Source organism: Chiloscyllium plagiosum, unplaced genomic scaffold, assembly GCF_037043375.1.
Source record: "Chiloscyllium plagiosum isolate Xiang-an unplaced genomic scaffold, Cpla_swu_hap1 HiC_scaffold_19, whole genome shotgun sequence".
In the NCBI taxonomy this organism is placed as follows: domain Eukaryota; kingdom Metazoa; phylum Chordata; class Chondrichthyes; order Orectolobiformes; family Hemiscylliidae; genus Chiloscyllium; species Chiloscyllium plagiosum.
Genome location: NW_028270157.1, coordinates 41,181,302 through 41,203,319, shown reverse-complemented (window position 1 = coordinate 41,203,319; position 22,018 = coordinate 41,181,302). Strand labels below are relative to the sequence as shown.

At 39.3% G+C, this 22,018-nt stretch overlaps 1 protein-coding gene across 3 annotated transcripts; it reads right to left on the bottom strand.

The window, feature by feature from the left end:
* Nucleotides 1-1,103: 1,103 nt before the first annotated feature.
* LOC122559641 (BH3-interacting domain death agonist-like) lies at nucleotides 1,104-17,776 on the bottom strand. Of its 3 annotated transcripts, none has more exons than XM_043709448.2 (5): nucleotides 17,483-17,776; nucleotides 16,907-17,152; nucleotides 13,011-13,150; nucleotides 7,968-8,189; nucleotides 1,104-1,686 (listed from the first exon to the last, which is right to left on the bottom strand). In XM_043709448.2, exons 2-5 carry the CDS (start codon nucleotides 17,124-17,126, stop codon nucleotides 1,672-1,674), a joined length of 597 nt encoding a protein of 198 aa, XP_043565383.1. In that variant the 5' UTR covers nucleotides 17,127-17,152; nucleotides 17,483-17,776; the 3' UTR covers nucleotides 1,104-1,671. The 3 variants fall into 3 exon arrangements, with proteins under 3 accessions (XP_043565383.1, XP_043565384.1, XP_043565385.1); XM_043709449.2 differs by lacking the exon at nucleotides 17,483-17,776 and adding an exon at nucleotides 17,295-17,440; XM_043709450.2 differs by lacking the exon at nucleotides 17,483-17,776 and adding an exon at nucleotides 17,299-17,427.
* Nucleotides 17,777-22,018: the final 4,242 nt, after the last annotated feature.

Below are 22,018 nucleotides of genomic sequence, written 5' to 3'. Positions count from 1 at the left end.
CTGAAACTGCTAAATGGGTTAGTGGGTGTATAAAACCATTTTAGACTAGCAGATCAAGAAGACAGGTCATCAGCAACTCGGAGAAATAGATGGGCAACAAATGCCAGCATTCCAACAATTTTTTAAAAATCAATTTCAAAGCTATTTCTGAAGTATTAGTGTACACTCCATTCTTCCCAGTAACTGCTTATTGCCTGCTATTAATTTGACTGCAGCAAATGAAGTGAAAAGAGCCTAGGTGACCTGTAATGTGAACCTGGACTAATGACTGTCATGTAAGCTCTCCAGCCAAACAATCTGCAATTTTCTTATTCAATTGATGTGTCCATACAGCTTGTTTCTATATATGTTTGCCCAGCATGGTATACTGCAGGGTTACTGCTGTAGAATAATTCCTGAGTTAAACAGCAAGGGTCATTTGTTTACTTTGACACTTGAAGGATGTGAGCTATTCGGTTGAATACTGGGGTGGGAAGAAACAATCCATACAAGTAGCATAGGCTTCGCTAGGTACTTTAAATTACTTGATAGAAGTTCCTTGCTAAAAAGAAATGAAGTTTATCCTCCAATTATCCAGTCAAATTCAAGATTGAAATTAGCAATCTCAAATTTATACTCCCCTGGAGAAGGTACATTGATTGGTGCAGTCATTGCTGTCGAGAAAATAAGAGAGGGGGGGGGGGGAGACTGTGAGCTTCCCATGCTTCTGGGTAATTCAATTTTTTTTAAAAAGGTAAGGCTTGAACATCTTTTATTTGCAGAAATCAAGGCCTCTGTCACTTACTGCAGATATGGATGAGCCAAGTTCTAAAGTTGGATCGATTTACTAAATTTATTAATAGCTACATTAACACAGGATTGGGCAGCACTTGCTGAACAATTGCACTATCACCTAAATTCCAACTCTACCTTTCCTCCACCACCAACCTGACCTCCACAGCTGACTAATTTGGCATTAAAATGAGCGTGGTGTTCTGACAAACTACTGTCTACGTTACTGCACCTGCTATTAAGAACAAGGTAATTTTGATAGCTATGATGTGTTTGGGGGTGTGATTAGGTAGTGGAAAATGCACAATGCAAGTTTTTTTAAATGAAAAAAATTGTGGTAGAATAGTTTTCTTTATTGAAAGAAAAACAGATGAAAGCTTAAGGAAATATGATTATTTTGTTTTTAACTCTTGATTTGAAATTTATTTTAAAATCGAGTAAACAGACCAGAAGTAATGTACACATTTAAATGTTGTAATTCTTTAAATTCAGTTAATTTTCCCATGTAAATTATAAATTTAAAAACACAGTAAATTTAACACCATCTTTTTTATTCTAGACATAAGCAATATCCTTAGTATTTGTAATCATATTGTCATGAATTTAGAAATTGCAATCATCAAAACGTATTTGAATACAGAACTGAATGCATTCAGAAAGACCACAAGAATTTCATTGCATTTGGGAGCATTTTTTTAGTGACACCTCAATTAGATATCTACTTTTAAATCCATTCCGTTTTCAGTTAGGGTCGTTAAAACTAGATTTGTTATTTCATATTATAAAGCAAAAGTACTGAAAAGATTCTTAAAATGGCTTCCATGTAACCCGGTTTTACAAGAATATAAATGAAATCGGCTAAACTTGTATCGAAAGTATTTCTGTTACTTGCTTGTAGTCTCAATGTATATTTTGCTGTGAAAGGAAAGCAAATCACAGTAAGCTTGTGGTAAAACTGTAATATTATGACCAACTGTAAATGATTTTAATACCTTAATCTCTATAATTCAAACATTTCAGTGAAATTTATGGATAATTGTTGGCCATTTTCTATAAAACTGGAGTCAAGATTAAAATATTAATGTAGAAACCTAATTGTACAGAAATGACATGTAGTATTTTCTGAAAAGATTAATTAGAAATGTTATTACACACCTCTGCAGCGAGTGAGACTCAAACCCAAGCCTCCTGGTTCAAAATTAGGAACACTACTATTGCACCACACGAGGCCCTAGGACTTAGAGTCATAGAGCATGGAAACAGACCCTTCAGTCCAACTCGTCATGCCAGTCCCTCTTAAACTCTTCCTATTCATATACCCATCCAGATGCCTTTTAAATGTTGTAACTGTACCAGCCTCCATCAATTGCTCTAGCAGTTCACTCCATACATGCACAACAGGAACATTACATCAACAGCTCTCTTTGGAGAAAATTTCATTCTGATTGGTGACCAGGTGAAAATGTAGCTGGAAGAGTAATTATCAAAGCAATTTTCTATGCACTGCTCAGTTATTCATTTATTTACTAGGTTATTTTCCTAGAGCTGAAGTTATGAAATTGGCAAGTTAGTGGAGCTAATAGGGAATGAGGGCAATTAAAAAGTAAACAAAATGGAGCTCTTAATCTTTGCAAGCTTTTTATTCCACCAATAAAGATCATTTAAACTTGTCAGCCTCCGTTTTAAAAACAACGTTGTGTGATCAATGGCATACAACAATTAACATGAGCTAGTATTATGCTTAACACCTCTGCTACTGCAATGTTTCTAGAATACTGCTATCATTCAACTGAAATATTTGCATCAATTATAGTCACCTTTTTAAAAAAAGCCAAAGTACTATTTTAAGAAGTGTTTCGGAATTCTGGTCTCCCTGACAAGTTGTTTTATTTTTCAACCAATGCTACTTTGTTATCTTGGGGGAGCAGGCCATTTGTTACCTTGGGCCTATTCCTCTATTTCAATAAGATTAATGACCAATCTGGTTTTGCTCTTAATTCTACTTTCCTGGTGCTCAAGATGACTCCCCTGTAGATTTTAAAAACTACTGCCGATGACCCAACCTGGCCTACGCTGGGCAAGAATATTGTGGGAAAAAAAACAATTTAAAAAGAGAGACCTCTTATTTTAAACATGTGTCTGAACTTGATGATTTCCCAGAAGAGTGAGTATCCTTTCAGCGTCTACCCTGTCAATCCCCCTCATAATCTTGTATATAGAATGGAGAGGTGTTCTTCTTAAAACTCCAATGAATGCGATGGCAGCCAGGTATCAGACTAGTGAATCTTCTCTAAACTGCTTCCAATGCAAATAAAATCTGTCCTTGGTTTTAAAAGACCAAGACTTGCTTACTACAGATTTTGTTTTGTACAGATTAACTGCTGAAACCTCTGCCAACTGTGACTATACTCATGACTAAATTGCACTGAGGATATATCTCATGGCCTAAGGATGTTCCAAAGTGAGTTCTTGCTTTAAATGAATTTTGTTTTACTGTCATTTAATTGTTCAAGTATGAATTGGTATAGAAATAATAGAGCTATCACCTGACCATTTAAAGTTGAGCTCATTGCCATTCTGTACCATAATCCCCAGTGGTTAACATTGCGGCACACAGGTAAGAAAATAAGGTGCTATGTTCTCCTACAGTGCAACTGCAGGTATCCTTGCAGGTAAAGTATCTCTTCTGGACTGCACCAAATGGAAAACATCCCTCGCCAAGTAATTGCAACAATACCAACCGAGTTCTAGGCAGATAGGCAAAAAGGAATATAATGCAGATCTGGTCTAATAACTGAGCGTGATAATCACAGTACCATTCAATACAAGAACAGATTGCTTACCCATCACTGCTAATTCTAGTAAGACCATAAGAAACAGGGACAGGAGTAGGTCATTTGGCCCCTTGAGCCTTCAATAGAATCATGGCAGATTTGATATTACCCAAGACCCCTTTCTCCGTAATCCTTGATTCTCCTACTGAAATGAATTTATCTATCTCAGCTTTAAATGTACACAAGGACTTGGCCCCCACAACTCAGAGACAAGAAATTTGTCCCCATCTCTGTATTAAATAGGTGCCTCTTAATTCTGAGACTAGACTCTCCCATAAGGATAATCATCCTCTCAGCAATTAACCTGTCAAGCCCCTTAAGAAGCTGAAAATGTGTTGCTGGTAAAGCACAGCAGGTCAGGCAGCATCCAAGGAACAGGAGAATCGACGTTTCGGCCATAAGCAATTCCTGATGAAGGGTTTATGCCTGAAACGTCGATTCTCCTGTTCCTTGGATGCTGCCTGACTTGCTGTGCTTTACCAGCAACACATTTTCAGCTCTGATCTCCAGCATCTGCAGACCTCACTTTCTCCTCGAAGAAGCCCCTTAAGAAGCCCATGATTCAATGAGGACACTTCTCATCTTTCTAAATTAACACCATAAGACAGAAGCAAAAATTAGGCCATACAGCCCATTAAGTCTGCTCCACCATTCAATCACAGTTGATATGTTTCTTAACCCCATTCTCCTACTTCCTCCCTGTAAACTTTTGATACTCAGAACCTATCTATTTCAGTCTTAAATATACTCAATGACCTGGCCTCCAAGCCTTCTGAGGCAATGAATTCCATAGATTCACCACTGTCTGGCTGAAGATGGTTTTTTTCCTTTTATGTCTGTTCTAAAAGGTCTTCCCTTTTACTTTAAGGCTATGCCCTCTGGTCCTAGTCTCTCCTACCAATGGAAATATCTTCCCAACATCTACTCTGTCCAGGACTTTCCGTATTCTAGGAAAAAGTGAGGACTGCAGATGCTGGAGATCAGAGTTGAACAGTGTGGTGCTGGAAAAGCACAGCAGGTCAGGCAGCATCCGAAGAGCAGGAGAATCGCGTTTTGGGCATTAGCCTTCCTGATGAAGGGCTTTTGCCTGAAATGTCGACTCTCCTGCTCTTCAGATGCTGCCTGACCTGCTGTGCTTTTCCAGCACCATACTCTTCATTCCATATTCTGTAAGTTTCAATTAGATCACCCCCTGCAATCCTTCAAAACTCAACTATAAATCCAGAGTTCTCAAATGTTCCTCATATGTTAAGCTTTTCATTCCTGGGACCATTCTTATTAGGGAGAAAGTGAGGACTGCAGATGCTGGAGATCAGAGCTGAAAATGTGTTGCTGGAAAAGCGCAGCAAGTCAGGCAGTATCCAAGGAACAGGAAAATCGACGTTTCTGGCATAAGCCCTTCTTCAGGAATGAGGAAAGTGTGTCCAGCAGGCTAAGATAAAAGGTAGGGAGGAGGGACTTGGGGGAGGGGTGTTGGAATTGCGATAGGTGGAGGGAGGTCAAGGTGAGGGTGATAGGCCGGAGTGGGGTTGGGGGCGGAGAGGTCAGGAAGAAGATTGCAGGTTAGGAAGGCGGTGCTGAGTTCGAGGGATTTGACTGAGACAAGGTGGGGGGAGGGGAAATGAGGAAACTGAAGAAATCGGAGTTCATCCCTTGTGGTTGGAGGGTTCCCAAGCAGAAGATGAGGTGCTCTTCCTCCAACTGTTGTGTTGCCATGGTCTGGCGATGGAGGAGTCCAAGGACCTGCATGTCCTTGGTGGAGTGGGAGTGGGAGGGGGAGGTAAAGTGTTGGGCTACGGGGTGGTTGGGTTGGTTGGTCCGGGTGTCCCAGAGGTGTTCTCTGAAACGTTCCGCAAGTAGGCGGCCTGTCTCCCCAATATAGAGGAGGCCACATCGGGTGCAGCGGATGCAATAGATGATGTGTGTGGAGGTGCAGGTGAATTTGTGGCGGATATGGAAGTGTCCCTTGGGGCCTTGGAGGGAAGTAAGGGGGGAGGTGTGGGCGCAGGTTTTGCATTTCTTGCGGTTGCAGGGGAAGGTGCCGGGAGTGGAGGTTGGGTTGGTGGGGGGTGTATGATCTCAACAAAATAAAGGCAAAACTATCACATTAACGATTTTCCAGTCCTCTGGGACCCTTCCTGATTCTAGCGATTCCTGAAAGATCACCATTAATGCCTCCACTACCTCTTTAGCTATCTCCATTAGAACTCTGGGGTGGAGTCCATCTGGTCCAGGTGATTTATCCACCTTCAGGCCATTGTTTTTCTAGCATCTTCTCCTTGGTGATGGCCACCATACTCAGCTCTGCCCTTTCACTCTCTTGAATTTTTGAGATCTTACTCATGTCTTCCATTGTGAAGACTGACGCGAAGTAATTATTCGGTTCCTCAGCCATTTTCTTGTTCTCCACAACTATCTCTCCACTGCCATTTACCAGTGGCCCAGTGTCCACTTTTGCCTCTCTTTTGCCCTTTTATATATTTAAAGAAACTCCTATTGTTCCTTTATATTACTGGCTATTTATTCTTCACCCTCCCTTATTTTGTTTTTATTGCCCACTGTTAGTCTTTGTAAGCTTCTAAATCCTCTGGTTTCTCACTGCCCTTCGTCACATTATATGCTTTCTCTTTTGCTTTTATGCTATCCCTGACTTCCCTAGTCAGCCATGTTTGCCTCATCCTCCCTGTACTATGCTGCTTTTTCCTCAGGACGAATCTCTGCTGTGTTCCCTGAATTACTCTTAGAAACTCCTGCCACTGCTATTCCACTGTCTTTCCCGTTAGGCTTCTCTCTCAGTCAATTCTATCCAGCTCCTCCCTCATGCCTCTGTAGTTGCCTTCATTCAGCTGTGATACTATTACCTTCTATGTTTTCCCTCTCAAATTGCAGAGTAAATTCAATCATATTATGATCACTGCCCCCTAAGGGTTCCTTCACCTTAAGCTCGCTTATCAAGTCTGCCTCATTGCACAATACTAAATCCAGTATTGCCCATTCCCTTGTGGGCTCCACTACAAGCTGCTCCAAAATTCCATCTCGTAGACATTCCACAAATTCCTTGTCTTGCAATCCACTACCAACCGGAGTTTCCCAGCCTGAAATTCCAGTGAGAAGAGTCCTAAACTATTTAACCTTTGCTCATAAGACAATCCCTCCATCCATGGAGCATCCTAGTGATTATTCTCTAAGCTGCCTCTCATGAAATGATATCTTTAGTTAAATAAGGGGACCAAAGCTACTAATAGTGCTCCTGATATGGCCTAACCAGGATATTGTACAGTTGCAGTAAGACTTCCCTACTCCTACTTAAAATAAGAGCCAACATTCCATTAGATATCCTGATTACCTACTGCACCTGGGTGCTGGCTGTGTTTTGTGCACAAGTAGCCACAAGTCCATTTGTGTTGCTGCTTTATGCAGCTTTTCTCTATTTAAATAATAGTTCTTTTGTTCTCCCTTCCAAAATGAACAACTTCCCACATATACTGCATTTGCTAACTTTCCCACTTATCATATCAATATCTCTTTGGAAACTATGTATTCGTCTCTTAACCTGCCTTTCCACCTATCTTTGTGCAATCTGCACATTCGGCCACAGTATATTTGCCTTCTTCCAAGTCATTAGTATATTTTGTAAACCATTGTGGTCCCATCACTAATCTCCATAGAACCCTCTGGTAACAGGTCGACAACCTGAAAATGAACCCCTTATCCCCACCTGTCCATCAGCCTATTCAACTTCAATAGTTGGGTTTGGCTCCATTTAACTTCTCTATTCCTCTACCATCGGGATTATGCTATTTTGCTTGACAACATGAGAATCAGCTGTTTTAAGTCCTAAGGTGTCAACACTGCTTCATCTATTTCCCAACTTGTTTCTCACCCAGCTATATCCCATTTGTACCAATAGGATATCCCAGCCAAGTATTCTATTAACTTGACTTTGCATAAGACATCCAAGGAACAAACACTAGACTTTTACATGTTCCTAGGGAAGGTCCTCGACTTGAAAAGTTATCTATTTCTTTTTGCAAAGTTACTGCCAGATCTGAATATTCCCACATTATCTTTCATTTCAGATTTTCACCCCCGACACCAATTTGCTTTTGCATTAGTCCTTCCTCTCTCTTCCTCATAACAGCCGAGCTAAAAATGTTCTGGCAACTAAATTTACATTTAGTAATCTAGTGGATCACTTAATGACCTTCTGGCCCATCTGGTTTTCCATTCTTGCATTATGTTGCACCATTACTTCAGTTTTTATTCGCAAATTCAGTAAAATTAAACTGAGTTCTTAATTTTTTTTTTACTGCCATATCAATCCATGGTGTATCACTAAGCACATTTTAAAAAAAGACCTACCCATCCTCCAGTATTCTGAATATAATTTTGGAGTGTATTGCTGATGTACTGGACAGTGGTTCTGAAGATGCGTGGAAGCAATAGAGGTTTCTCTACTACAGTTTTTTTGAACAGCATCATGGCCAATAATAGGAAGACTTTCTCCTGGGGCATATCTCGGGTAATGCCATTTCTTTGAGTGGTTAAATTGGCAATCATGGAAGACATAATTCTGGTTCCATCCTGAGATATTAAAAAAGAAAAATAAATGATTATATTGACAAGATTTACATCCAGTCATTAGGAATTAATTTTATATATACAATTTATATAAACAAATGCAAACCTGTACAAAACAAATGCCTATTACTAAAATTGAAATAAGTCACAGTAAAAATCAGTCTCCGAGCATTTAAGCATGAATCAAACCAAAACAAGGAAGTTGTTCAGGCTGTTTCCTTTTTTATTTTAACATTATCTCACTATAATTAGAATGGAAGATACCCATTCGGTGAACAGATGGAGTAAATTCCATTTTGCATTTGCATTTATAACTGTAATCTTGTTTGGTTTTGTAGCAAACAAATCAGGGAAAAAAATATATCCCAACCTCAGAAGATGAGAAGTTAATATTTTTCTAAACTTGATGGTTGCTTCAGTCCACTTATATTTGAACCACATGGGTATAAAAGATTACAGAGTCATAATTTGCTGCACATGTGGATCTGATAGTGTCTGCTATTAGTTAAACTTTCACTTGCTATTTAATCATAGTAATACTTTGAATCACAAGTTGTTGTAAGTATAGATTGACAACAGTGCACAAGAGAAGAATCACTTTAAAGATAGTGAAACAAAAGCACAAGAATTGAAAATAAAGTATAAATATCAAATCAGGTACTGGAAGAACTTAAAAATGAGAAAACTGAGGAAAGAATACAAAGGAAAATTACAAGTGCTAATTTTAAATGAATGAAACGACTTTGAATAGTTCATTTTTGAAGGCAGAAAGGTTCATTGACAGTAATTAACAATTAGCATATTGCTAAAAGACAGTCATTAAAGTTTAAATACACAAGCATTAACTGACACCAAATTGGCTATTCCAGTCACCCCAGACCAACTCTAATTTTGTTTCGCAAGTTTATTTTGTAACTACCATGCAAATATAGCACTTTCATGCCACTTATTGCATTTCAATACAAGCCAAAAGGTTGGATGCCATTTCTGATAAGCCAGCAAAAAGCAGAACTTGTCAAACAACTTATGAATTCCACATTTCATCTTGAATCTTTCCTTAGTGAAGTTACTGTCACATTGCACATTGCAGTATTCAGACACTAAATCACATCAAGAGAATTTCCTTTGCTTACAGAAGTTCCATTTCCAATCTAGGGAAAAGACATACAGGAGGTTTTTCATTCTGAAATTCTGTTTAGTCAAAATTAAACTGGTGCTTCAAAGTATTTAGAAAAGCAATGTCTCAGAGCTTTTTAATTTAAGCTCATATCACTTTGCAGCTGAAACATTTATGTTTTTAACTAACATTTCTACCATTCCTCTGAAGAAAAAAGTTAAAGAAAGACTAATATTTAACACCACTGTTGCAAGTGTTATGGACCAGACTGAATCCCCTCAAAATATACTAGGAAGGTATCCTAGACCTCAACTTTTTCTTATTTTTAAAGGTAAGTGTAAGACATTTCAATTGGTCAAACTAGCCTGAAGAAATATACAGTTTATTCTTGCACTATATAGTTAAAATAGAGACAAAATAAGAATTTTTAAGAAGGCTTAACTGTAACTATCGAAATACTTAACAAGATGTATGTTAACTATTACAGATTAGCTTTTCTAAGATAGTAACATCCTATAAACATCCTTTTATGGAGGCAAATTCTGTAAAATAGATTTACGCACATGCAGTGTTTCTCCAATCCAACAGCAAAGAACAAGACAAAGTTGGGAGAGAGAGGGAGAGAGAGGACTCTTGTTTTGTATAGCAGGGAGAGATGTATAGCAGCTTCCAAACCCCAACCACTACTGAAAGTTAAACTAAAATCCTGGTTCTGTAGGAACTTGCCCCCGTTCCTTCATACTGCTTCTTTTGTTCCAACTTTGGAAAAAAACCTGAAGACCTCACAAGCTGTTTATTGGCTGGGAACAGAATGCTCAGGACCTCTATCACAACCTCTCTTCATAAAACTAGGACCAAATACACCTCTTAAAAGCCATGGTATTGTCACATAAACTGTGGTGACGTTTCGATTTTGTGTAAAGGTTTACTCATGATACTAATTAAATAGATTACTGCAAAGTATAAATAAACATAAGGTGCTAAAGAATCTATTTTGCTCCTTTTCATGATGCAGCATACGTGACCATTTTCATCTTAACCTAATGGATAATTTTTCATTCAAGATTTAGATTTTTTTATATTTTTATCCTATTCCTATTAATTTATTCACTCAATTTTTTTGTTCTGCTGAAAATATACATCAAATTGTGTGTAAATTAAACTGCACAAATACAAATTTTGTAAGCAAAGAATTGAGAGCATATACATCCAGGCAGAATGCTCTTGATGGCACACCTATAAAGGTTGGCAAGGGTATTCGCCGTCATGCCACACTTTCTCAGCTGCCTGAGGAAGAAAAGACATCGCTAGGCCTTTGTAACCAGTGTGTCCACATGCATAGTCCAAGAAAGTTGTTGATGACCACTCCCAGAAGCCTGACACTCTCCACTCGTTCCACCTCTGTGCTGTTAATGTGTAAGGGGGCACGAGTAACATCCCACTGAAAGTCAATAATAAGCTCCTTGGTTTTGCCAGCATTGAGAGCTAGGTTGTTCTCAGTGCACCATTTTTCCAGGTCTTCCACCTCCCATCAATAGTCTGTTTCATGCCATCTGAGATTCGACTGACTATAGTGGTGTCATAAATGAACTTGTAAATGGCATTAGTCTGGTATTTAGCAATGCAGTCTTGGGTATACAGTGAGTACAGTAGGGGGCTGAGTACGCACCCCAGGGGAGGTTCCAGTGTTGAGTGTTAGTGAGGATGAAATATTGTTCCCAATCTTCACTGATTGTAGCCTGTGGGTCAGGAAACTCAGGATCGAGTTGCAGAGAGTGGGACTTAGTCAAAGATCACTAAGTTTAGTAATCAGTCTCACAGGGATAATAGTGTTGAAGGCTGAACTGTAGTCAATGAATAGGATTCTTACATAGCTGTTCTTGGTGTCAAGCTGTTCTAGGGAGGAATGAAAGGCAAGTGATGTGGCATGAAGGGCTTTTGCCCAAAACGTCGATATTCCTGCTCCTCGGATGCTGCACCACTCTAATCTTGATTCTGATCTCCACTATCTGCAGTACTCACTTTCGCTCTGTATAACTACCTGGTATGGCAACTGTACCATTCAAGTTCACAGAGAGTGGTGAACTCGGCCCAGACAATCACAAAGGCCAACCTCCCATCGATAGAATCCATCTACCAGGCCTGCTGTCAAGGAAAGACTGCCAGCATTCTTAAAGATCCATCCCACCCTGGCAATGCTTTTCTGCAACTTCTACCATCAGAGAGAAGATACAGAAGCCTGAACACACGTACCAGCTGGTTTTAGAACAGTTTCTACCCTACTGTTGTTAGAATACTGAATGGACTCTCAAATTCTTAACATTCGCCTGTACCTGTGTTTTGGTTTTTGCTGCTGTTTATCTATTATTTACTTATCTATGCTAATTAACTCTGTGATCTGCCTGTATTGCTCACAAGACAAAGCTCTTCACTGTGCCTGGGTACACATGACAATAAATTCAATTCAATTCAATTCAAGTCTTTGATATGGAGGCAACAGTGTTTCAGGCAAAAATAAAAGCTTGCTAGACTTTTGAGATTTTAAAGAGAAAAGTTTAGGGAGAACGTAAAAGGTTTATGGAGAATAAGATAAAATTTCTTTACGACTCTGCTACAAATGTTGTGATGAACAGGTAAGGTAAAATCACCATAGTCTAAGAGGACCATAGAGCTGTTTTGTCATCAGAGTGAGACAACTGGTGGTTAGTTTAACCTAACAGTCACCTCAGGCAAAGGGTGAGATTGGAAAGGCAGGACCTTCGTGGTAACAGAACCTACAGTCTTGGCGTCACTCTGCATTGAAAATGAGCATCCAGCTAACTGAGCTAGCCAACCCCCATATCAGGGAAGTTGGAAAAGGCCACAGTTAGAGCAATAGAGGATTTATGGGGTTGGAGGGAAGGATTTGGGATTTAGTGGTGGTGGACAAAGACTACAGTATGTCAAATGTCTCCTGGTTTATTCTGACCCATTCACTCATCACTCCCATTCTCAGTGGCTCTCCCAACTTGTCAAGTTTAGAATTTGCACCCTCACATTTTGTTTCAATCATGAATGAAACGAGCTTGAAGCCAGTAGCAAAGGGAAAGAGAGTTTAGAAACTCCAGAACGATGATGTCACAGTGACAAACTGGGTTAAAACACCAAACCAAAATTAATAGAAATACGCAACATAGGAAGCTTTATGGATAATCATGATCTTCAGCAATCCATGGATTACTTGTACTTTTTGTATCAAAGGGACAGGGGAACGGCTGGTTGGAGAAAAAAAAAAGCTATCCTTTAGAGTTGTCCTAGTTCTCCAAGATCAGTTGGAGATGCAAGAGATCAGTTAGGCAAATTGACAGTTGCAGAATTGTCCTGAGAAATGAAAAGCCAAAAGATTAAAGTTATGAACTTACTAATGCTGAAAAACAAAAACATGGCAATGCCCCTACCAATACCGTAATTTGCCAACTAGTCAGCACTCTCCTTTCATAAAGTACAAATGTTGTTTTCCTTTAACATTGGTATTTCTTGTGAATTGTCCTGATGAATATAAAACAAAAAACTTTGACAAAATGTATCATTTTTTAAGTAATACTGAAGTTTGATACTACCTACCTCTTTGTTAATCTATTATTTTTGAAATGTTTTCCCCATATTCTTAAAAATATGGATGGAATCAACATTTTTCTAAAAGCTTAGTAACTAGATTGACAGCTTACCTCTTGGGGCTGCATCGTTTCATTTGCACGGATAAATTGTTCAATCGAGGCATGATTAATGATACTTTGATCCAACTCATCTCCCAACGCAACCAACTGTGCAGCTATAATTCTGTACAATTCTTCATCACCTCTATTTGCTGAAAATAAAGCAACAGGTAATTTGCACTAAACTCAGCTTCTACCATCTAAATGTTTTTTTCATCAAATTGATTGTCATATTTATATCTTCAGGTTTTTTTAGAGAATAAACACCTCCGTTCACGAGTGAAAAGCCGAAACTACTTCAGAATTTCCTCAAGAAATTTTGCTGAGATAGTTGCATTGATTTTCATCTTACAAAAGTCCCTAAATTCTAGAAAAGTCCCATCACAAATGTAATTTGCCTATACCAGAAAGGAGGGAGTCCAAGAGCAGGAAACTATAAATGATCACCATCTGCATAAGAAAATCCCAATGCAATCAAGCATTTTATTTTTGTGGAAGGAATGAGTAGGCATTAATAGGTCCTTTTTGGTTTGGCAAGAAATGGTGAATAGAATACCACATGGATCAGTGCCGTGGCCTCAATTATTTATAATCTACATTACTTGAATGAAGGGACTGTATGTGTGGTTGCTAAAATTTCTTGTTTAAGTAGGAAAGTTAGCTGCATAGAGGGCACAAGGAGTCTGCCAAAGGGCATAAATAGGTTAAGCAAGTGCACAACAATTGGAAAGATGATGTTTAAAGTGGAAAAATTTTAAATAGTTCACAGGAAGAATAGAAAAGCAGTGCATTTCTTAATTGGAAAGAGTTTGAAAAACTCTAAAGCACTGAGTGGGCATCTTGGTACATGAAACACAAAGTTTGATTGCAGATACAGCAAGTCATCAAAAAGGCAAGCAAAATATTGTCGTTTATTACAAGAGGAATAGTATCTAAAAATAAGTATTTTTGCTACAGTTGTATCAAATGTGGTGAGTACAGTCTACAGCTTTGGTCAACTTATTTAATTGTATGAGAAGCAGAGGGTTAAAAGTTCACTTACCAAATTACTCCTGGGAAGAAGGTGTTAACCTTTGAGGAAGGATTAGACATATAGGGCCTGCAACTATTTGGGTTTGGAAGAATAAGATCACACCTCAATACAACAGACAAAATCCTGAGGGGACAGGAAAGGTAGATGCAGATTGTAACAGTTGGGGGCAGTGTAAAGATAAGGGGTCTCCCTGTTAAAGACAGAGGTGAGAACAAATGCAGTTTTTTTTCCCAGCAAGAAGTGGCAGCAGTCATTGAATACCTTTTAGGTAGGTTAGACTCTTAACAAAATGTTCAAAGGATACTGGAGATAGACAAGAAAGTGGATTTGATGCTATAATCAGATCAGCGAAATCTTATATTTGACAGAGCAGGATCAACAGGCTGAATGGCCTACTCTCCCTCCTAATTTGGATGTTTTTCATGTGCCTTCATATTGTTTGAGATGTGTTCAGCCTCGTGGCTATTTTTTGGCACCGCTTTAACATCTTTCTGTTACTGGCAATCAGAAATCGATACAGCACTTGCGGTATGATGTCAGCACAGTATCACACAAATTGATTACAACTTCATTTGACTTGTATTCCATGGTTTTGGCTATGTAGTTCAGTATTTTATTAGCTTTCTGTACTATACTGGCTGGACATGGCATGTGTCTACTTGTTTCTTCCCTCTTCATCTTTTGCTGTGTAAAAGAATATGCATGTCGCTCATTTTCCTTTCTAGATGCAATATATTACATTTGTCTGATTGGCCAAATTTTGTTTAACCTTGTTCTATAATTTTTCAATTTCCTGCTTTGATATCACCCCTTGAATGATGATGTCTCCAACCTGACTGAATGACAGTGAGTTTCTGAATCACTTACCAATGTCAATTAAAAACATACCAAGTGCACGTCACTCAGTTCTTTTCATACCACACATCTTTGTTATTTTCTATCCTTCTAAAATTTCTTATCCATGACCAAGTTTACCCTGAATTTCTAGAACCTTGCACTTAATCAGTCAGACATTAATCTGCATCTTTATCAAATGTCTTTGGGAAATCTTAGTACACAATGTATAAAAGATTTAACATAGTCCATTTGGTTGTCACGTCCTCTAGAAATTGAGGTGTTTATTTGAACAAGCCTTCTAAACCCGTGCTGACTGGTTTTCTGGGTTGTTGATCCTCAAGTAAGCTATTATATGACTGAATAATCATTCTTTCTAGAGAAGAGGATTACATTAGCTTGCTTCTAGCCTACTGTGTTAGTACCCCTGTGACCACTGACTTCCTCATGAAAATTATTAATGCTTCATAAATCTCTTCTCTCATATCATTTCAAGTCTCTATGAAAATATGATCTGTTGGGGGAGGGGGGCAGGAATGATGACTCAGTGGTTAGCACTGCTGCCTCACAACACTTGGGGCATGGGTTCAATTCCAGCCTACGGTTACTGTCTGTGTGGAGTTTGTACATTCTCCTCAGATCTGTGTAAGTTTCTGCCAGATGCTCCAGTTTCCTCCACAGTCCAAAGATCTGCAGGTAGGTGGACTGGCCATGGTAAATTGTTCTGTAGCGTACAAGAATGTGCACTCTCAGTGGATTAGCCACAATAAATGCAGGGTTACCGGATTTGGTGAGATGCTCTTTGAAGCCTTAGTGCAGACTCAATGGCTGAATAGCCTCTTGCCACATTGTGGGGATTTTATAATCTAATTTGGGATTTCTTTGAAAATGGGAAACCCGGCGTGTTGAGAACAAAGGTTCTTGTTCATTAGCACTTTACAAATGGATAATTATAATGTTCAGATGTTGGGTAAGAATAGCATCAGGCTCAATTGTGATTTACTGCCAGTTAAATCTCCTGGGGTTATTTTGACATAATCTCTGAAACAAAGCAATGATGTAATATTCTTAATCAGAGAAGGGAATATCACGTGCTGCCAGTCTATGAGAAAGTGATTATTGTTGAAATTGTAAAAGACTATCTTATCTTGTACTCCAATCCCCTTGCAGTAAAGGCAATTTATCTTTCTAATTGCCTGTTGTATTGGCATGCTAACCTTCAGAGATCCTTGTACAAATGCATCGAGAAATACAGTGAAAAACTAAATTCCAAAAGGCAGCATGATGAAAAGGGCAGGCACACAGAAAGACATTAATGTGGGGGTAGGTTCAAGATTCTCAGTCTTGCAAACCTTAGTTCCTTCTAATGGAGTATAGAATGTAGTCTATGAAGATGGAATGCTATCTGATGTAACACATTCATGCCTGATACTACAACCATAGTAGTTAACTGCTAAAGATACACTACAATAATAATGTTGTTGATGCTGGGAATCTGAAATAAGAACTGAAAATGCTAGACACACTCGGAAGGTGATGCAACCCCTCTAGACAAAAAAGCAGAATTAACACTTTGAGTTTCTGAGTTTTTGTCAGAACTTGTAGGGATCAAACAGTAAGTGCAGAAGCTGGGAAAGAAGTGAGAGATTATCTTGTTAATAGAATCATAGAATCCCTGTGCAGAAAGAGGCCTTTCAGTCTATCGTGTCTGCACCACGCTCTGAAAAGCATCCCACTGGACCCAGCTTCCCACCATATCCCCATAACCCCACATTTACCATGGATAACCCACCTCGCCTGCACATCTCCTTGGACACTACCGGGCAATTTACCATGGCCAATTTACCTAACCTGCACATCTTTGGACAATGGAAGAAAAAAATGCTAACTATGATGAAGACACACTGGAAGCACTGATATGGAAGGCTGCACTGTCAGGGCAGATGTGAAAAGTTGGTAGGAAATGTGAGTAAGGCTCCTTAGAGGAAGCATGGTTGGAAGATATGTAGCCAAGGTTAACTGTGGGAATAAGTGTTAGTACCTTGTTCCACATATGAACGAAAGACTGCCCGCTGAGGTACTGAAGGACAGTGCCCATCCGTCTGAATATCATCATCAAATCTGGATCCATTTCTCAGTTCACTTTCAAGTTTCTGAATTTCTTGTTGGTAGGTTCGATTTTCAACTTTATTTTCTTGAAGAAACTTCAACAAAATATGTTGGGTCTGTTCGTCAAAGGAAGCATCAGCGTCCCAAGACATATCCGTAATGTACCTTCCCTTCTGCCCTGCAATTTAAACATAAATGACATGTAATGTTTTAGTGACAAGACCAATTAAGACACAGCAATTCCAGCTTAGTTGAGACAAAGTTTTGTGGAGTACACGTAAGAGCTGATTCTTGATTCCAGAAAAGATGAATAAACTTACATACGTGATTCACACAGTTGTAAGTGTTAAATTGAGGAAATGCAGGGACCGGAAGCACAAACGGATTTTTATTCTCTCTAAAACGCTTTAAAAGTCCCCGACATTTCGCAAAACAAATTGTGTGAAGAAAATTTCTTCAGTAGTTCAAACCTATCCCCGATGCCAGTAGCGACAATTCAATTACTCACTCTGATCAGAGGCTCCAGCTTCACTTTCGCTCAGACTTTGCCGAATCCGGTTCAAGTTGCTGCTGGGAAATGCAAAATACACAAATTCCCTCCCTTTTCCGCAACCCTCTCATAACGTACTCGTGTTAAAACACGCCCTTTGATGTGTTCCCGCTGCTTATAGCCCAAACTGACGAAGACCCACGAATGTGCTCCTTCTGCCCGAAGTAGTGGCGCCAAAATGTATCAATAATGAATGTACGCTCTAGGAAACCGCAACATAAATGGATACAACGCCTGGAGACACCATCACGCCCCGCACTCTGAGTGGAAAACGACAAGCACCCGTCCAGCAGATTGGGGTCCCTCCCCTTAGTGCTGCTCCAATTGTGAAAGCTATATTTGATTCTGCAACAGAATCAGAAGGTGCCGGAGAAACTCAACAGGTCTGGCAGCATCTGCTGAGAGAAAAACACTTCACATTTCGAATCTAGTGACCCTTCTCAGGACTGAAAGCAGCTTTTATTATTTACAAAAAAATATTTTATTTATAAATTATCTATAACTAAGAGCAAGTACAACACAGGTCAGAATGGATTTTGCAGAACAGACAGTGGACTCTTGACATTCCTCGTTACAGCATCAATCCAATTGCAACAAGAGGGTATTTTCTAATCATGAAGAGAAACTATTTACATTCCCATTAAAGCCACGAGGATATCTTGAAACTTGACAGATCCTAATTATATTTTGCCATAAAGACCTTAGGTGGTATTTGCACCGATGATAATGGGGAGGGGGAGGGGGAGGGGGAGGGGGGGTGAGTTAATAGATGGAGAAGAGCCCAGAGAAAAAAAGAAGCAAAGGGATTGCTTGGACAAAGAAAAATGCCAACTGGATATGAATATTTAAAAATGGATTGGCTATCCTGGGAGCAACCCATCTAGAACTGGACATGGGATATGGGGTGGGTAACAAACATGAGAAAGATGGGATTGTACTATAGGCCCCTCGATAGTCAAATATATAGGGAGATCTCAATAAACATAAAAAGGCTTTAAAGGCGGATTTTAATTTTCCAACATTGACTGGGGCTACCATAGTGTTAAAGGTGGATGGTGAAGAATTTATCAAATGTGTTCAAGAAAAGTTTCTTTATCAATATGTGCTTTCTCACACTAGAGAAGGAGAAAAACTAGACTTTCTTCTAGTCAATATGGCAGGTGACTGAAGTAAAAGTGGAGGACAACTTTGGGTCTAGCGATCATAATTGTATTAGTTTCAAAATGGTTTTGGAAAAGGATAAGCTTTCCATTAAAGTTATAAATTGGAGTAAGGCAAATTTTAATGGTATAAGAACAAGAACTTTCATTAGTTGATTGGAGCAGATTGTTCTCAGGTAAAAGGACGTCTGTCAAGTGGAAGGCGTTCAACATTGTGATGACGAGAGCTCAGAAGCATTTTGTTGCCATTAGAGTGAAGTGTAAGGCTGGTAAGATTAAGGAACAATGGATGATTAAAGATATTGAAGTTCTAGTCAAGAATAACAGAAAATCTTATTTTAGATACAGACAACTTGGTTCAATTGAATCAGTTAATCAATATAAAGTGTGCATTAAGAAAGAAATCAGGAAAGCAAAGAGGGGATATGAGAGAGCATTGGCAGAGATGGTTAAGGATAATCCAAAGAGTGTTTACAAATACATTAACAGCAAGAGGGTAACTAAAGAGAGGATGTGACTTCTTAAAGAACAAGGAAGTTATTTTTGTGTTCAATCCCAGGAGATGGGAGAGATATTAAATGAATATTTTGCCTTAGCTTTTTACTGTGGAGAAAGAAATGGAGTCTAGAGAATGCAAAGAAATAAAACTTAATGTTTTAAAAACAGTTTGTATTACAGAAGAGGTAGTTCAGGAGGCCTTAGAGAATATAAAGGTGGATAAATCTCTGGGACATGATTTAATGTATCCCAAAACATTGTGGGAAGTAAGGGGGGAAATTGTGAAAGACCCTGCAGAAGTATTTCCATCATCAATAACTATTTGTGAGGTGCCTGATGACTGGAGGTGGCTAATGTTGTACCTTTTTTAAATACGGTTGTGAGGAGAAACTGGGGAACTATAGACCTGTGAGTTTGAATTTAGTTGAGGGTAATTTGATGGAGGTGATTATTAAAGTATTTATGAACTTTTAGAAAGGCTAAAAATGATTAGGGATAGTCAGCATGGTTTTGTATGAGAAAAATCATTTCTCACAAACCTGATTGTGTTTTTTTTTTGAGGAAGTTACCAAAAAGATGACAGAGCAGTCAATGTTGTTTATTTGGACTTTGGTAAAGCCTTTGACAAGGTTCCACATGATAGACTAATCAGTAAAGTTAGGTCACATGGGATTTGGGATGAGGTTGCCAATTGGATCCATAATTGTCTTAATGGCAGGAGACAGAGAATGGTGGAGGAGGGTTGCTTTTCGGACTGGAAGCTTGTCACCAGCGGTGTTCCACAGGGATCAGTTTTGGGTCCTCTTTTGTTTGTCATTGATATAAATAATTTGGATGAGAATATAGAAGGCATGGCTAGTAAGTTTGTGGATGACATCAAAATTGGTGGCATAGTAGACAGTGAAGAAGGTTTTCTAAGATCACAAAGGGATCTTGATCAAATGGGTCAATGGGCTGAAAATTGGCAGATGGAGTTCAATCTGGATAAATGTGAGGTATTGCATTTTGGTATAACAAACAAGGGTAGGGTTTATACAATTAATGGTTGGATGGTGGGTAGTGTTGTAGAACAGAGGGACCTAGGAGTGAAGGTACATAATTCTTTGCATCACAAGCAGACAGAATGGTTAAAATGGCGTTTAGCATGCTTGCCTTAATTGCTCAGTCCTTTGAGTACAGGAGTTAGGAAGTCCTGCTGAGGTTGTACAGTACATTGGTGAGGCCTCTTCTGGAGTACTGTGTCCAATTCTGTTCATCTAGTTATATCAAGGATATTATTAAGGTGGAGAGGGTTTAGAAAAGATGTACCAGCATATTGCCAGATATGGAAGATTTGAGTCATAAAGAAAGGCTGGATCGGCTGGGACCTTTTCCACTGGAGTGCAGAAGGTCGAGAGGTGACCTGAGAGAGGTTTATAAAATACTAAGAAGTATAGATAGAGTCCCTAGCATGGGGTCTTTAAGACTCGGGGGCATATTTTTAAGGTGAGAGGAGAGAGAGATTTAAAAAAGACCTGAAGGCAAAATCCTTTACGTGGTGGTTGGTTTGCGTGTGGAAGTGCAAACTTCCTGAGGAAGTGGTTGATGTGGATACAGTTAGAACATGTAAAAGTCATTTGGGTCAGCACATGATTAGGAAAGGTTTGGAGGGATATATGACAGGAGCAAGCAGATGGGACTAGTTTCGTTTGGGATTATGTTTGGCATGGACCTGTTTGGTTTCGGTGCTGTATGATTCCATGACCTGGATGTTAAAGAAGAAGCAGCTGGCCTTATTGCTTGCAGACTCACAAAGGTGGTCAGACTTAAAGCAGGTGGTGTTATTTCAAGGAGAAAGTGAGGAGTGCAGATGCTGGAAATCAGAGCTGAAAATGTGTTGCTGGAAAAGCGCAGCAGGTCAGGCAGCATCCAAGGAGCAGGAGAATCATGCCCGAAATGTCGATTCTCCTGCTCCTTGGATGCTGCCTGACCTGCTGCGCTTTTCCAGCAACACATTTTCAGGTGTTATTTCAAGTCCAAGAAAAGGAATATTTTTGTGTTAATGCCAGGGTTAATCAACAAGCAAAAGGTTGATGAGGGCAGAATCCATGTTTGAGGAAACAAGAATTATGAAAAGGCATAGAGCACTGAATCACTGGACACAACCTCACAATAGAGAGGTTCTTCAATTATGCTTAAATGGTTTAATGAAGAAGTTTTGATTTAAAGGAATGCCGGAAGATTCACTTTTGTAAAGTTTTCGTAATGAAGGGTAAATATGTTCTGGAGTTTCTTATTTTGGTTGCCTGCAAAGTAATGTTTAATCAAGGATGTAGGTTTGCTCGCTGAGCCGGAAGGTTCATTTTCGGACGTTTCGTCACCATACCAGGTAATATCTTCAGTGAGCCTCCGGACGAAGCACTGCTGGTGTTTCTTGCTTTCTATTTAAATGTTTGGGTTTCCTCAGATTGGCGATGTCATTTCCTATGGCGATGTCATTTTCTATTCTTTTCTCAGGGGGTGGTAAATGGGATCCAAGTCAATGTGTTTGTTGATAGAGTTCCGGTTGGAATGCCATGCTTCGAGAAATTCTCTTGCATGTCTCTGTTTGGCTTGTCCTAGGATAGATGTGTTGTCCCTTCCTTGTCTGTATGTAAGGATAAGAGTGAGAGAGGGTCATGTTGTTTTAAGCTGGAAATGTGTTGCTGGAAAAGCGCAGCAGGTCAGGCAGCATCCAGGGAACAGGAGAATCGACGTTTCGGGCACAAGCCCTTCTTCAGGAAGGGCTTGTGCCCGAAACGTCGATTCTCCTGTTCCCTGGATGCTGCCTGACCTGCTGCGCTTTTCCAGCAACACA